General features: G+C 42.3%; 1 protein-coding gene across 1 annotated transcript; it reads left to right on the top strand.

The window, feature by feature from the left end:
- The first annotated feature begins 361 nt into the window (after window positions 1-361).
- ppm1f (protein phosphatase, Mg2+/Mn2+ dependent, 1F) lies at window positions 362-11,738 on the top strand. The gene is made up of 8 exons (XM_076269923.1): window positions 362-557; window positions 1,352-1,630; window positions 2,902-3,035; window positions 6,813-7,015; window positions 7,575-7,763; window positions 7,914-8,057; window positions 8,540-8,633; window positions 8,945-11,738. Exons 2-8 carry the CDS (start codon window positions 1,452-1,454, stop codon window positions 9,280-9,282), a joined length of 1,281 nt encoding a protein of 426 aa, XP_076126038.1. The 5' UTR covers window positions 362-557; window positions 1,352-1,451; the 3' UTR covers window positions 9,283-11,738.
- The last annotated feature ends 756 nt before the right edge of the window (window positions 11,739-12,494 follow it).

Raw genomic sequence — 12,494 nt, forward strand, 5'->3', positions numbered from 1 at the left:
GGTAAGCATCTCACCTTTGTTTTCTTGAAAACACTACCCTCTAGAGATGTCATACATTCCGTTAGCCTAATCTTATTCCTGAGTGTAAATAGTTTGCAACATATTCCAGATTCGTTTATAAAATAAATCTGATGTGTAAGGTAGTATAAATATACAGTATTTTAGCAGCAGCTGCGTATCTTCCTTGGTTTTATTTATCATGGCCCGTTTTAAATCATTTCTGGAGCCAACCACTAGGGGCAAATTATTTCATGTCTGAAAGCTCAAAACGCCAGACCACTGTTCAACTTCCGCCAATCTCTAGTTGAAGTGGATGGTACAAGCGCCATTGGCCTTTCATCACACATGTTTGTTTTATTAGCAATTTCTCCTAACGATACTGTTTATCACGTACAGGATGTGAATGTTGTTAAATTGCTGGGACTTCCGTGACGTTCTAGCTTTTTGTTTAGCCTCCGAAAGGGCGTGTTAAAGCCGCTCTACAGCCACGCGAGTCTCGAGATTTTAAACTGGTTGTGTACGAAGGGGTACCTGCTTCACAGAGAAAAGACTCCAAGGTATGAAACACAACCCTGTGTGCTCATCATAATCACTCAGTTTTACCTATTATGCAGTTACAACTAAACAGCTGAAATAATTTTGTTCTGGGTCTTAGAAATTAACCTAAGGAAACGCAACTTTCCTTTTCAAAGGCCTGTCTGACACCGCCTGAGTTTCTGCAGAGCCAACCGCAACATGTTAACATGAGTTGATAATTGGTTGAATACTTTTTTCGCAGTAACTTTAAAACATGTAAGAGATTTTATTTTCACCGACAAATGAAACATGAAACCAAAACAGAAACAGTAGCCTAGCCTGCATTGTGTTGTTGTTACAGTAGCTTGGCATAATCAGCCTTGCACATTACGGGAAAACGCTAGTAGCAAGCGACAGCGATACATTGTTGACACTACGATACACTGTAGTGGACACTGGTTGTTTAGAATGTTGATGTAACACTTTTTGGAGTCAAATACAATTCCATAAAGGCCTACGTGCACTTATTCAAGTTGGTAATAGACATTGTTGAATTTGTTTAGGATATAATTTGGTCTTCTGCTGTAGGTAACAGCTACAACTGCAATTCAAACACTGACGTGCAGACAGTTTTATTGAGATATAATTGGCACAAGGATAATGATGTATTTGGACATAATTTGCAGAATCAAATTATCGCAACATTATGGAACCTCCAGAAACTTTTGAGAATGTTGACACTCATTAATGTATAGAAAAATAGAATTGTAATTGTTGCATGTCCTCTTTTTCACCTAGAGCATATTGTGCTTTTATCTAATTTTGCTACTCACAGGTGCTGCATCTGTTTGACTAGTGACAGTTAGACATAAGGAGTGGGTTGCTCCCTGTGGATGATACTGTATCGCCCAGAGTTTGCATTTTGAGGGGGTGGCATGATGGGTAATGTTGAGCCTGCCGTGGCTCGGAGCTTCCTGGAGAAGTTTCTAGAGGAGTTTCCGGAGCCGTTCAGCCCAGACAACCCTCCACCTGTCAACCCCCTTAGCCGCAAAATCAGCCACAAGGAGATCAGGGGGGAGAGCCTGGACCTGGGCCTCCGCCTGCTAGCAGCCAGGTGGGTGTTGGTAGGACTGCTAGTGAGTGCACCATGCACACACATTTATGTATTTATTTATTTATTTAAACAGTAATCCTGACACAGTAGTATGCATAAGTATGAGGGTAGGATACCCTGTGGGGGTATGATCCTGATCACGAGAGAATGTTGTTTTATCTTTATTGCAAGACACACTTCAACTCCTTGCTACAGTTCACTTCAACCCACTTTTACCAACACCCTCTCTAACAATGAATTCTGCACCTTAATAACACGCAACATAATCTTTCAGTTTACAATATTATCTTTTATTTTGATGTTGTATGTTATCTGGGGGTGTGTTCAGCTTACAGCCAAGCTTTTGCGAAAAAAGAAAACAACTCTGGTTAACCTTTAATGTCAAGGCTTGCAACTTCAAGCTAAAAGTAACGAATGCATTACATACTGGCTGATCCCTTGTGGTGCATTCCTGAGATTCCAGTCAAGCAGAAGCAATCATGTCCATCCTGTCTGTTTCATGTTTGGGCACGGCAAGGACGCACTTTTTCTCTTCTAGTGAGGATCCCAGTGAATGTACACTTCACAGAGTCACAGGGACTTGTTAATCACCAAAAATAATTTAATGTTTTAACTTCAAGTCTAGATTCTGTTTGTTACTGAACGAAAATGAATATGAGAGACTGAAAATGGAATACCGTCTCTCAGCTTAGTTTTAATGAATAGTTGTGCGTAGTTGTAATTGCACAAGCATCCCACATTAAATTGTGGGTAATATGTTGAGGAACTGAGGCATAAGTTTGTCTTTCCATGTGCTGTTTTAAGTAGTGGGGATGTGTCTGTCAGTAAAGACAGGCTTCCTGTGTGTTAAATCACCATTGTTCCAGTCACTTCCTGCTTTTCCCATTCTGTTTCCAGCTTGCATGAAGGCACATAGACACACACACACATGCACACACACACAAGTGTGTTAAGTCGCTCTCTGATTTATTTCCTGTTTTGATAATGCATATATTCCTCTTGTCATGGTTCCTTAAAATAAAGTCCTTACATCATTTATTTTGGTACAGAACAACTATTTTCCACAAATGCATAACCTCAAACATTTATTTTGTTAAAAAATGTCAACAATAAAATGAATTACTTTGCATTTGTAACACACTTATCATACATTAAGTTGAATCATTATCTTGTGGAAATATCAGGATCAGGAAAACTCCAGTACATTTAACTCAAAATTGATCAATCATTTGGAGTTTTGCATATGCATGAAAAAAACTGTGTGTGTGTAGGGATACCCCTCTGTCTCTGAGTGTGGCACTGTGTGAGGCAGCGGTGTGTGAGCTGATGAGGAGTGACCTCACACCCTTTCAGCTTCCAAAGGACGCAGAACAGCAACAAGAAGAGGACGGGCCACCTACTGCCTGTGAGTTATTCCCCTCTTTACACGCTCCTGAATCAATGTGTTGATTGTATAAAGGAGTGTATTGATTTGTCCAAGCTTACTTTCATTGTTTCCCATCCACAATCCCAGTCAGGACTGTGCAGGAACATCAAAGTTGGATGGAAAACTAAAAAAATGTGAGGAGTTTTGACAAATGTTTCAAGAAGTGTAGCGGATTATAGTAGAAGACTGCACTTGTAATATCCTGTAGTGTTCGAGTGACATCTTTGTTGGCATTGTTGCCATGCTGGTCATGCTTGGCAGTTTGAGATAAGCATTCTCTCTCTGTTTTTTCACACACAGACAGGGTGATGATATCTGGCGCTTCATGCAAATGAAAGCTGGCTCTCTGCAGAGAATAGCATATAAATATGTTGTGAGGTACTGGTGGCTTGCAGATTTACTGGTCTGTTAATCATAAGGGAGTGCATGCCCTCTAGTGTTCAGATCAGGATCCTGCATTTGGATTGATCTCTAAGTTTTGTGTATTTTAAGTTAATGTGTATGTGTCATTGTACCATATTACTAATGTCCAGAATGCATGACTACTACACCATTAGTGGTCAACCAAGTAACTTTACCAATTAACTGTTTAGCAAGGACAATGTAGTAATGAAAGGACAGGAGGCGACAGAATAATGTAATATCAAAACTAGAGCTTTCTGATCATGGGCGGGAGAAGAGGGAGCCACCAGAGTAGAGCAGAGCAAGTAGAAATAAAGCAAATACCAACCAAACTCACTGATCTCGCAAGAGCACGCCTGCTTGTACTCATGCACACACTCATACTGATCTCACAAGAGCACGCCTGCTTGTACTCATGCACACACTCATACTGATCTCACAAGAGCACGCCTGCTTGTACTCATGCACACACTCATACTGATCTCGCAAGAGCACGCCTGCTTGTACTCATGCACACACTCATACTGATCTCGCAAGAGCACGCCTGCTTGTACTCATGCACACACTCATACTGATCTCGCAAGAGCACGCCTGCTTGTACTCATGCACACACTCATACTGATCTCGCAAGAGCACGCCTGCTTGTACTCATGCACACACTCATACTGATCTCACAAGAGCACGCCTGCTTGTACTCATGCACACACTCATACTGATCTCACAAGAGCACGCCTACTCGTATTCATGCACAATAGAGTGCGGTTCGGGCCGCAAATTTCTGTCCGAACCCGGCCCACGTCCGACAGAGTTGCATCCGAACCCGACCCGAACCCGACAGGCATTTTCATTTTTATGTCCGAACCCGACCCGAGCCCGACGCAGATGATGCCTCAGTTATTCCCATGCTAGTGATTAAACGTTCACATTTGTGGATAGCCTGTCTTTCTTTAGCCCATTAATAGGGATGTAACGGTATGAAAATTTAACCTCACGGTTATAGTGACCAAAATTATCACGGTTTTTTGGTATTATCACGGTGTTTTTAAAAGTGTGTTCAATATCTTCAGAAAGCACTGATAGGCCTACAAAAGCTGAAATAGTTTCAAAATGTGTCCCGTTCACTTTTTCATATTAAATTGGCTATGTGCTTATATGGAGTTTGCTATTTCTGTTATTTGGATCCAATGAGTGAGACCAAAGTAAGTGTTCAAAATAAAACTTTAGGCTATGGCATTCTCCTGATAACGTGAGTGGAATGGATTTCAGGTGGACGCGAACATAAAAAGACGCAGAGTGGCTAAATGATACAGTGCACGTTTTGCGGTGAAATTGTTCCGCCTTTTAAAATCAGATGTAGCCTAATCCGAATCGCAGTTAAAACCATCAATTAGACAACAGAATCAGTAGGGTACCAGTTTTGTTTCATTGTACTAGGCCTACTGTATGTCAAAAGCAGGCTCGGATGAAGCTGGGAAGGATTAAACACACAGATTCAACACCGCGGTAATCAACCGTTATAATTATGATATTTCAAAAGAAAACGATAATTGTTACCGTCAACATTTTTATCGCGGTTTACCATTATACCGGTAATCGTTACATCCCTACCCATTAAACGGAACAAACAACAAATGGAATTCTTGTCTATAGAAGATGAGCGTGCACACACGCAGGTCACACACAGCACATTAACAAGAGGCCCAAGCAAGTAGAATTCTAGTCTTACCATTGACGAAAAGTCTTGAAATGAACTGCAACAGTCTTTGAAACTACAGTCCCTCTGTCACTGATCCATATGCAGCATCAACGTTAATTGGGGCAACTCAAGGAAATCCTCCTCCAGTTGAACGAGACGACCTATCGGTAGCCTATTCACATAGTAGGCCTAGACTTAATTTGCTCAGTTTTCTTTGGTCTTAAAATCTCCTGATAGGCTAACAACTTTTTTTTAACGTCACCCAAGACGTGCCGCCTGAAATGCACATGCGTTGTCACGGCTACATAAACAAATCTTGCATAAAGGAAGACATTTGTTAGGTATTTTTTACATTTTATTTTATTCTCAAAAAACAAACGTTTGCATCATGTAAAGCAGATCTGTTGGTTACCCAAAATAATAAGCTATTTTAAATGTAAAGCTTCCAATGCATATTGCCCCCATGTGTCCGAACCCGAACCGAACCTGACTACAATTTCTAAATATTTGTCTGAACCCGACCCAACCCGTCAGGTACCGTCGGGTCCCGTCGGGCTCGGGTCGGGTAGCCACACTCTAATGCACACACCCATACTGATCTCCAAAGAGCAGGCCTAATCGTACGCATGCACACACTCATACTGATCTCCAAAGAGTACGCCTAATCGTACGCATGCACACACCCATACTGATCTCCAAAGAGCAGGCCCAATCGTACGCATGCACACACTCATACTGATCTCCAAAGAGTACGCCTACTCGTATGCATGCACACACTCATACTGATCTCCAAAGAGCACACCTACTCGTACGCATGCACACACTCATACTGATCTCCAAAGAGCAGGCCTAATCGTACGCATGCACACACTCATACTGATCTCCAAAGAGCAGGCCTAATCGTACGCATGCACACACTCATACTGATCTCCAAAGAGCAGGCCTAATCGTACGCATGCACACACTCATACTGATCTCCAAAGAGCAGGCCTAATCGTACGCATGCACACACTCATACTGATCTCCAAAGAGCAGGCCTACTCGTACGCATGCACACACTCATACTGATCTCCAAAGAGCACACCTACTCGTACGCATGCACACACTCATACTGATCTCCAAAGAGCAGGCCTAATCGTACGCATGCACACACTCATACTGATCTCCAAAGAGCACGCCTACTTGTACGCATGCACACACTCATACTGATCTCCAAAGAGCACGCCTACTTGTACGCATGCACACACTCATACTGATCTCCAAAGAGCACGCCTACTCGTACGCATGCACTCACTCATACCCTCACTCTTTCTATATGCACATGATCATACTCTGTTTATCTCACGCCTGTTTATTGGGTGTGGTTGGTCATACTCATGTAAAAAGGGCTGGGTGCGGAGGAAGAGAAATGCTCTTCTACCCTGACCCCCGTCCTCTATGACAGTAATGTTACTCTACTCTGACCCCCGTCCTCTATGACAGTAATGTTACTCTACTCTGACCCCCGTCCTCTATGACAGTAATGTTACTCTACTCTGACCCCATGCTCTATGACAGTAATGTTACTCTACTCTGACCCCATGCTCTATGACAGTAATGTTACTCTACTCTGACCCCATGCTCTATGACAGTAATGTTCTGTCCTCCCTGTCGTGCAGTGCTGGAGTCAGAGGGGCTGCAGCACCTTTTCCTCAACAAGCTCCGCGATGTGGCGGCCTCCTGGAGTCAGCAGCTGCCCACCCCCCAGGGGCCATCGAAACGCTTCAACCGCTGCTCTGTGCACGCCATCCGCAATACGCGCAGGAAGATGGAGGACCGTCACGTCACCATAGCGGATTTCAACCAGCTCTTTGGGATACAGGTGAGGGACTGCTGTCAGAGCACCAGCATCCCATAACGCATACGGGCCCAGTGCCCATAGTCCAGCCTGAGGTCATTTTTTTTTCGATTCCACTCCCACTCATTTTCTGCCTTCTCTCCACTGTTCTATCAATAGAGGCTAGAAAAGCTCAAAAAACATCAGCAAAAACAAAAGCTCTGTAAACATCAGCAGTTTCCACAGTGTGGCGCTGTTTCAACAGCTCTAAGACAGCTGGGGTTTGGTGATGGTAATATGTGCTAGATCAGGACACAGTGTCCAATATGGTCAGATGTTCTTGTTGTGTTTTGTCTGCTTTTAATGTCAAAGTGTTCAATTTAGGCAAAGCCACTGAAGCCACTTTGATTCAAGTGTTCTATCAGTTTTTATGGGAAACAGCTCATCATTTCACAGTTTTGTCACACATTTTTTACTCATATCCTTCCATGATTTCCTACATTTGTTTTACTTTGCATGTTATGCTCATCTCTGTATGCTTTCTCTGCTATACCATTGCCTATATGAACAATAGAATCACAGTGCATTTGTCCTCTCGTTACAGGATGCTGTGGATAGACAGTATTATGCTGTATTTGATGGACACGGAGGTGTAGATGCTGCCACATTTGCAGCCACCCATCTGCACGTTGTTCTAAGCCAACAAGAGGACCTAGTGAAAGACCCAGCTGCTGCATTCAAGAGTGCCTTCACCCAAGTGGATGACATGTTCAAGGTTAAGGCCAAGCGAGAGGTCAGCGAAAAACAGACAGCAGTCCACTCACTTGGTAATCGAGATGACCTACCTCATTGATTTATGTTGAAGTTTAAACGTGTGTGTGTGTGTGTGTGTGTGTGTGTGTGTGTGTGTGTGTGTGTGTGTGTGTGTGTGTGTTTCCTGTAGCGTCTGCGGAGTGGTAGCACTGCTCTAGCAGTACTGCTGGCCGGGGACTCATTGCATGTGTCCTGGCTAGGAGACTCTCAGGCCATGCTGGTCAGACAGGGCGAGCCGGTCACCCTGATGGACCCCCACAAGCCAGAAAGAGAGGTGAGTCTTTCATACTGAAAACACCACTATTTTGTTAAGGCTACCCAACTACAGTATTATTTCTTAACAATATCTTGTTTAATGTGTAACTTAGCATTTAGCTGTAATGCTGCGCGTGAACATGAGACATTTCCTCATGTTACAAAGTTGACTGATTTGTGTAGACTGCTGACCAGCAACTATTGCCCATCAACAAATTTAGTCCACTTTTAAAGGATGTTCATGAACATACATTAATGTACATCGCACCACGTAAACAATTCAATTAACCTGACAGTGTAGACTGTACTGTAAGGAGAGTATTTGAATAATATGTCAACAGCCCAATTTGCATCCAGCAGGATTATTACTGGCCATAGTGAAAGCAGTGAGTGTGGGTTTGGCAGAACCAATGGAACTAGATACAGAACTAGACATTGTATTGAAACTTCAATATTGTGGGGAGCCAAGCTGACTTTGCTGTTCTCCTTCCCCCTGTTCAGGATGAAAAGCAGCGGATTGAGAGTCTGGGGGGATGTATCGCCTTCATGGGGTGCTGGCGTGTGAATGGCACTTACGCTGTTTCTCGAGCGATTGGTATGTCGATCGGATCCTGGAAAAGGATGATGTCAGTTACTACACTACATCATCAGTGACTTGCAGGATGACGATGCTTTCTAATTGATTATCACTTTCCAGCAAAACCTTGGCTCAATACTGTGATTACATTTTACTTTCAAATTGAATAGACGAGCAAATGAAATGTTACATGAAGTAAATCTCAGACTTTAGTATTTCATTCTGGTGTTATTTATATTTGTAACTTCTGTTATTATTTGAATATAGAACTCTTTGGTCTTTTTCTAACTCCACTTTTCCCTTTTTAACTTCTGTCCCTGGTTGATCAGGTGATTTTGACCAGAAGCCATACGTCTCCAACATGGCCGACAGCTCATCGACAAAGCTGACCGGCAACGAGGACTATGTCCTGCTGGCGTGCGACGGCTTCTTCGATGTGGTGCGTCCGGCCGAGGTGCCGGGCATGGTCCTGGAGGCCCTACGGGAGGCCGAGGGCCGTGGTGGCTGCGAGGAGGTGGCCCAGCACCTGGTTGCCCAGGCCAAGGCGGCCGGCTCCAGTGACAACATCACCGTCATGGTGGTGTTCCTGCGGGAGCCCGGTCAGCTGCTGTTGGAGGACCAGAGTGACCTGGGGGAGGCCGCCGCTGCCGCACCAACACAGGACTAAGGGCTGCCAGCCAAGTCCAGGTCATACTGGAGGAGACGATGCTGCTGGTGCTGCAACCTTCTCTTTCTCTCTCTCTCTCTCCTCTCTCTCTCTCTCTCTCTCTCTCCTGATGTCTTTTTGATCCCCACACGGGCTCTTTGCTCTCCCCTGGTGGAAAGAAACGAAACCCCTTTTTACTTTTCGGTGATGTGCCACAACAATAGCCTCTCTGCTTGAGGGATCAAAACAACAGCAGTACATAGTCATAGCTAGTCTGTTTTTTCCCCACAAATGTGGAAATGCATTTACGACGTTCAGTATTTTTTTGGTGAGTCAGGTCAAGCACTTACTTTAAGGACCACCTACCACAATTTTCTTTCCAACGCTGACTCATTCAGGACCATTTTATATAAAATGTTCTAGATTTCTCTTACCAGTATTCAATATCAGTATTCATTCTACTCTCCCATATGGGGGCCTTTTTTCTCGAATTCTTTCATACAGTGTCAAAATCTGCAATATGCAAAATGTGTCTTCAAGTCCAGCAGTTTGATTTGTTGAGTGTTTAACGGACTGTCTTCCCAGTAGACTGATGTCTGACGTCCTAATGCCTGCTGGCCTGTCGTTAGTGTCTCAAATTACTGCCTGCTCAAATGTCATGAATATTTGAAAGCCTTGTGACATGTAGCTAATATAGCCGGCGCGTGGCTATAATGCGATAGTGCTATTTATAGGCCAGGTCTGGTGCATATTGAAGCATAGGGCGGGAGGGGAGAGGGATCTGAGTGTTGATGTAGTGAAATAAAATACTTCAGACCCTAACACCCCCCCCACCCTGGTGACCTTGGCTTTCCTGGACCGAACTCCTTAAGAACTGCTGTTTCAGTCAATGGTATTACATAAGGTTTTTGTGTATGAGCGCAGTAAGCTGTTTGGCTTTGCTTTTGTTGTGCAAAGCTTTAAACATGTCTGCGCTTTTTTGTGTAACTTGGATATAAGGACTGTTTAATTTACTTTCCAATGCAATTCACTGTAGTGGTCATCTGTCGTTTTTGTAAACTGTGCCATCTGCCTTGTGGTCTTAAAAGGAGATCTTCAATGAGGAATGGACAATGTAGCATGCAGTCCAGCTAATCAAAATGTTATTTCAATACCAGCTCCAAGAACATTGACTGCTTTGTGTAGAAACACTGACCTTTGCTTTTCTCTCTTCCAAACCTAGAATGCCGTTTTGTGTGTGTGTATGTATATATATATATATATATATATATATATGAGAGAGAGATTTGTTAGCAACTAACTGTTAAACCTAAAATAATGGTTTAATTTGAGCTGTCTGTGTTAGAACTTTGCAGTAGGTATTTTGTATTTTCTGTACAGCTGTCAAGTGCATTGAGCTTTTCTTTCTGATGTGGTGCCTGTCTAGTGTGGACATCTACCGTGCAGGGGGAGATTAAGATCATTGCCAGTAATTGAGGTAATCTGCCGCCTCCATCTCCACTGAATCAGCATTTCCCACTGTGGCATTTGTTGGACTGATGGGAAGGTAGCATGACCTCATTGTTCAAATCCAAGCTCTCCCTCCTATCTCATCTGACCCAGCAGTTTGTGGTCACCATTTTAATTATATAATTTACCTGTCCAAATTCTAAGAGGCAAAAAAATACAACAAACCAAATCTGTCAACGCCCATCAGAGAGAAAAATCTGTGCCATGACTGCCTTATTTTTTGCACAGTTTGGCTCTGTGTTTGTGAATGAGGTGACTTGTCCACAAGTCGTTGATGTCTACACTTCTCTCTCAAATACTTTTACTATGAATGCTGAGTGCACAGGTAAAGCTGTTTCTTGCCATGTCTCACAAGGCACAAACATCAGCAAATCTGGAGTGTGTTGACCTGTAAATATAATTGACCGCATGTTGTTTTACACAAGAGTGCCACCCTTGAGGCTGTGGAGCTTTGATATTCTGTGCCAATTATTTTATGTGTGTGTGTGTGTGTGTGTGCTGTTCAGTATTTTTTGTGTGTGTGCTGTTCAGTACATTTTGTTACTTGTTTTGTCTCCATTTCTCAACCAGACATAGTAGTGCCTTAATTCACCCCTGATCTTAACATTTCTCAACTTAAACAGCTCTCCTCATGACCCCAACAAGATGAGCTGGGCAGAAATCTTAATGGATGGTTGGTTGCAAATCATTGATGGTCAATGAAGGGGACAGGGATGGGGTTGCATTTCTAACTGGACCGTCAATTTTTGTGTAGTCTTTTTTTGTGTTATTAGGGTTAACGTACATGTTTATGATGTTACACTGTACTTTAGTACATATCATTGAGATGTATCATGTCTGTGATCAAGGTTAACTGCCAAACTTTATTACTGTATGACAATTTCCTGAAGCAATTTTACAGTATTACATTTTAGCATAAATGTATTCAGAATAACCAATTTCATGATTAAATTAACTGATTAAATTAAGTGTTTTGTATCTTTTGTTGGTAATTCATCAGTAAAAAGCCAGTCAGGACTAAAGAAGTAGGCCACTGTAGGCTACCTGTACTGTTCCTATACTGGTGGCACTGGTAACACATCATTAGTAGGCTACAACTTTAAATGCCAAGCAATCTCAGAAAATGATCATTAGGAAAGTCATTACTCATGTTTTTTTTGTACCCAAGCAACCAAATAGTTACACCTTGAATGGAAACTATTAGTTGATTAAGAGCTTGAGATTAGTTGATTAAGAGCCACCCATTTAAAATTCGATTGCATGTTAAACAATTGATGGAAATTCATGCAACCTTCTGAACGCCATATGTTCTGAGTTTGCAAAAGGCCCATAGTTTAGATATAGTATATTGAATTAACATTTAGGCTAAGCAACATTTTTGAACAGCCCAGCCCTCAAAACTTGTTCAAGTGCATAGGCTAATGCAACAGAGATCCCTGTGTATATAGATAGATAGATAGATATACTTTATTGATCACTAGGGGAAATTCAAGGTCTCAGTAGCATACAGACAACACACACACACATTCAATAACAGCAGAAAAAGTAATTAAAAGTATATAATATAAAAAACACAACTAAGCAATAAGGACTGTAGAAGATAAAGAATAATATACAAAATACAAATTATGTGTGAATTTTTTTTTTAATTGGTAGGCCTATTTCATTTTAGCTTTAAACGTGTGTTTAATTCATCTATATTTCCATTTAGCTTCTGTAAGCTG

This window comes from Alosa pseudoharengus, unplaced genomic scaffold, assembly GCF_046254945.1.
Source record: "Alosa pseudoharengus isolate Yale_2024_CS ecotype anadromous, Long Island Sound unplaced genomic scaffold, YU_APseudo_1.1 YU_APseudo_1.1_scf_6, whole genome shotgun sequence".
Lineage (NCBI taxonomy): Eukaryota > Metazoa > Chordata > Actinopteri > Clupeiformes > Clupeidae > Alosa > Alosa pseudoharengus.

Bases quoted from the DNA above. Each gene is read 5' to 3' on its own strand.
- ppm1f (XM_076269923.1), top strand. From the start codon at position 1,452: ATGATGGGTAATGTTGAGCCTGCCGTGGCTCGGAGCTTCCTGGAGAAG. The intron at 3,036-6,812 runs GTGAGTTATTCC...CCTGTCGTGCAG, and splicing joins GGACGGGCCACCTACTGCCT to TGCTGGAGTCAGAGGGGCTG. The intron at 7,016-7,574 runs GTGAGGGACTGC...CTCTCGTTACAG, and splicing joins ACCAGCTCTTTGGGATACAG to GATGCTGTGGATAGACAGTA.